Here is a 2,500-nt window from a genome sequence, read left to right on the forward strand (position 1 = left end):
AATGTTGTTGTAGGTAGATAATTAGGATCGATATAATTGTGGTTGATAGGATGTTTGTAGAATTGTGGTTTTGTTAATATTTTCCTCTTTCATTCATTTATTTACTTATTCATTTTGTTCTCTACTAAACAAAAATTCTTAAATGCTTTTATAATTCATCTTAACTAGTTTTTTAAAGGTTGTAGTGGAAGTTACTGTGGTTTCCAAGAGTATTTTCGTGATTCTAGTAACAGTCTAACAAGATAACAGGCTGTAGTTGTAGTTATTAAAGTTTTCAAGGGTGTTTTCATGTTTCTAGTGACAGTTTAACAAGATAATAAGCTGTAGTTGGAGTTATTAAAGTTTTCAAGGGTGTTTTCATGTTCCTGGTGACAGTTTGACAAGGTACCTTCACTTTCAACAGGTTCCAACAGGTGTAGTTCAGGTGTGGCTTGCATTTAAAGGTGGTGGATGTTTAGGAAGGAAGAAGAGGTAATAACACACACACACACACACACACACACACACACGTAATTCGGCACACCTCACGCACACACTCCCACACCTGTTCTCCCGCACACCTGTTCCTAATCACATTTACACGCGCGCGGAGCAAACAATAGCAAGGCGCCTTCTATCGTTTGGTAATTAAGGTGAGAGCATTATTAACATCACCCTTTTGTGCAGGTGCGGCGCTAATTAGTACAGGTAGGGACAGGTAAGAGGAGGAGGAGGAGGAGGAGGAGGAGGAGGAGGAGGAGGAAAAAGATGAGTTGAGGAAGGAAAAGAGAAGTGAAAAAGAGATTAGATGAAAAAAAAAATTGGTAGAAATAGGGAAGAGGACGAGTAGGAGATAAAGAAGAGAAAGGGGAAGGAAAAAATGCAAGAAAAGGAGGTAGAAAGGAAATTGACAGGTAGGAAAAATTAGAAGGTTGAGGAGATAATAAAGTGAAGAAAAAGGGAAAAAAAGGGAAAATACAAGAGAAAGTGGTGGAAAGTAAATTGATAGGTAGGAAAAGACAGGAGATAGGATGGAGAAGATAAATAGGAAGACGGAAAGGAGGAAAAGAGACAATAAAAGAGAAAAGGAATAAAAACAAAGGAGAGGAACAGAAAGATGATAACGTAGAGGAGAGGAGTGAAAGAAAAAAAGAGAAGAAAAGTAAAGGAGATGTGATAAAGAAGAGGACATAGAGGAAAATAGAAAATAATAAGGTGGAGGGGGAAAATGGAGGAAATAAATAGGAAAAAGAAAATTGATAAACGAGCAAGAAAATATGAAAATGAATGAAAGGAGGAAAATAGAAGAGAAAATAAAAAAAGGAGAAAAAAATGAATAAGAAGATAATATATTAAATGAGAGGAGGAAAAGAAAGAAAAGAAAAGAGGAAACAAAGAAATACATCAAAAATAAAGACATAAAAAGAAATGGAGGATAAATAGAGAGAAAAAAACAGAAAGAGAAAAGAAAAAAAGAAACAAGAAAAAGGAAATAAAGAAAAGGAAGGAAGGAAAGAAAAGCGAAGGAGAAACAAGAAAAGATAAAAAAACAAATTGACACAAGTAGAAAATAATAAGAAAAAGTTGGAAATAGAAAAAAAAAAGAAAGAAAAACGAAAAGGAAAAACAAAAATACAGAAAATAAAACAGATAACACGAACAAATAAAAGAAAATAAAGAGAAAAAATGATAAAAGAGAAGAGAGAGAGAGATAGAAGACAATACAATGAAAGGGAATGAAGACAGAATAATAAACATGAAACAATAGAGAAAGGAAGAGGGAAGACAAAGAATGAAGGAATAGATAGAGAAAACAGATACACAAACAGGAAAAAAGAGAAGAACCAATAAAAGGAGATAAATAATAACATAATAAAAAAGGAAGAGAGAGAAAAGGAGTGATGAACGAGAAAAAAACGATAAAGAAAATAGAAAAGATAAAGAATGAGAGAGAGAGAGAGAGAGAGAGAGAGAGAGAGAGAGAGAGAGAGAGAGAGAGAGAGAGACACACACACACACATACACACATCTTGTCTCACCTGTAACTCATCTTACCTGTAAATATTTAGATTAATAATTGCGCCCGTTTACCTGCCTAATTAGGGGGCGGTAATTAGCACCTGGGCGGCACCGCAACACCTGTATATGTGCAACAGGTGAGTGGCCGCCATTAGTTTACCTGTACTGTTAATTGCTGCCTGGTAATAGCGTGATTAATTACCGCGAAAGGTGTAGCGTGTGAAAAATGAGCTTTGTTGGCACAGGTGAGTCTCTCTCTCTCTCTCTCTCTCTCTCTCTCTCTCTCTCTCTCTCTCTCTCTCTCTCTCTCTCTCTCTCTCTCTCTCTCTCTCTAAGTAGGAATTTCAAACAAGGAAAAATAAGGAAGGGAAAGAGAAGAGGATGATAAAAAGGGGAATTTTTCTGTGTTGTCTTGTTATGAAGTGTGTAATGGAAGGAGGAGGAGGAGGAGGAGGAGGAGGAGGAGGAGGAGGAGGAGGAGGAGGAGGAGGAGGAGAAGAAG

At 36.4% G+C, this 2,500-nt stretch overlaps 1 protein-coding gene across 1 annotated transcript in view; it reads right to left on the reverse strand.

Moving 5' to 3' along the window:
• The window catches only part of LOC135092636 (uncharacterized protein DDB_G0271670-like), a gene marked incomplete at its 3' end in the record, with an annotated part of 6,150 nt that overhangs the window by 2,747 nt on the left and 903 nt on the right, over positions 1-2,500 (reverse strand). The window contains exon 3 of the mRNA XM_063991240.1: positions 2,026-2,029. Within this exon, the coding sequence (XP_063847310.1) occupies positions 2,026-2,029 (4 nt within the window). The remainder of the gene's footprint in view (positions 1-2,025; positions 2,030-2,500) is intronic.

The sequence above is a fragment of the Scylla paramamosain genome, chromosome 40 (assembly GCF_035594125.1).
Source record: "Scylla paramamosain isolate STU-SP2022 chromosome 40, ASM3559412v1, whole genome shotgun sequence".
Lineage (NCBI taxonomy): Eukaryota > Metazoa > Arthropoda > Malacostraca > Decapoda > Portunidae > Scylla > Scylla paramamosain.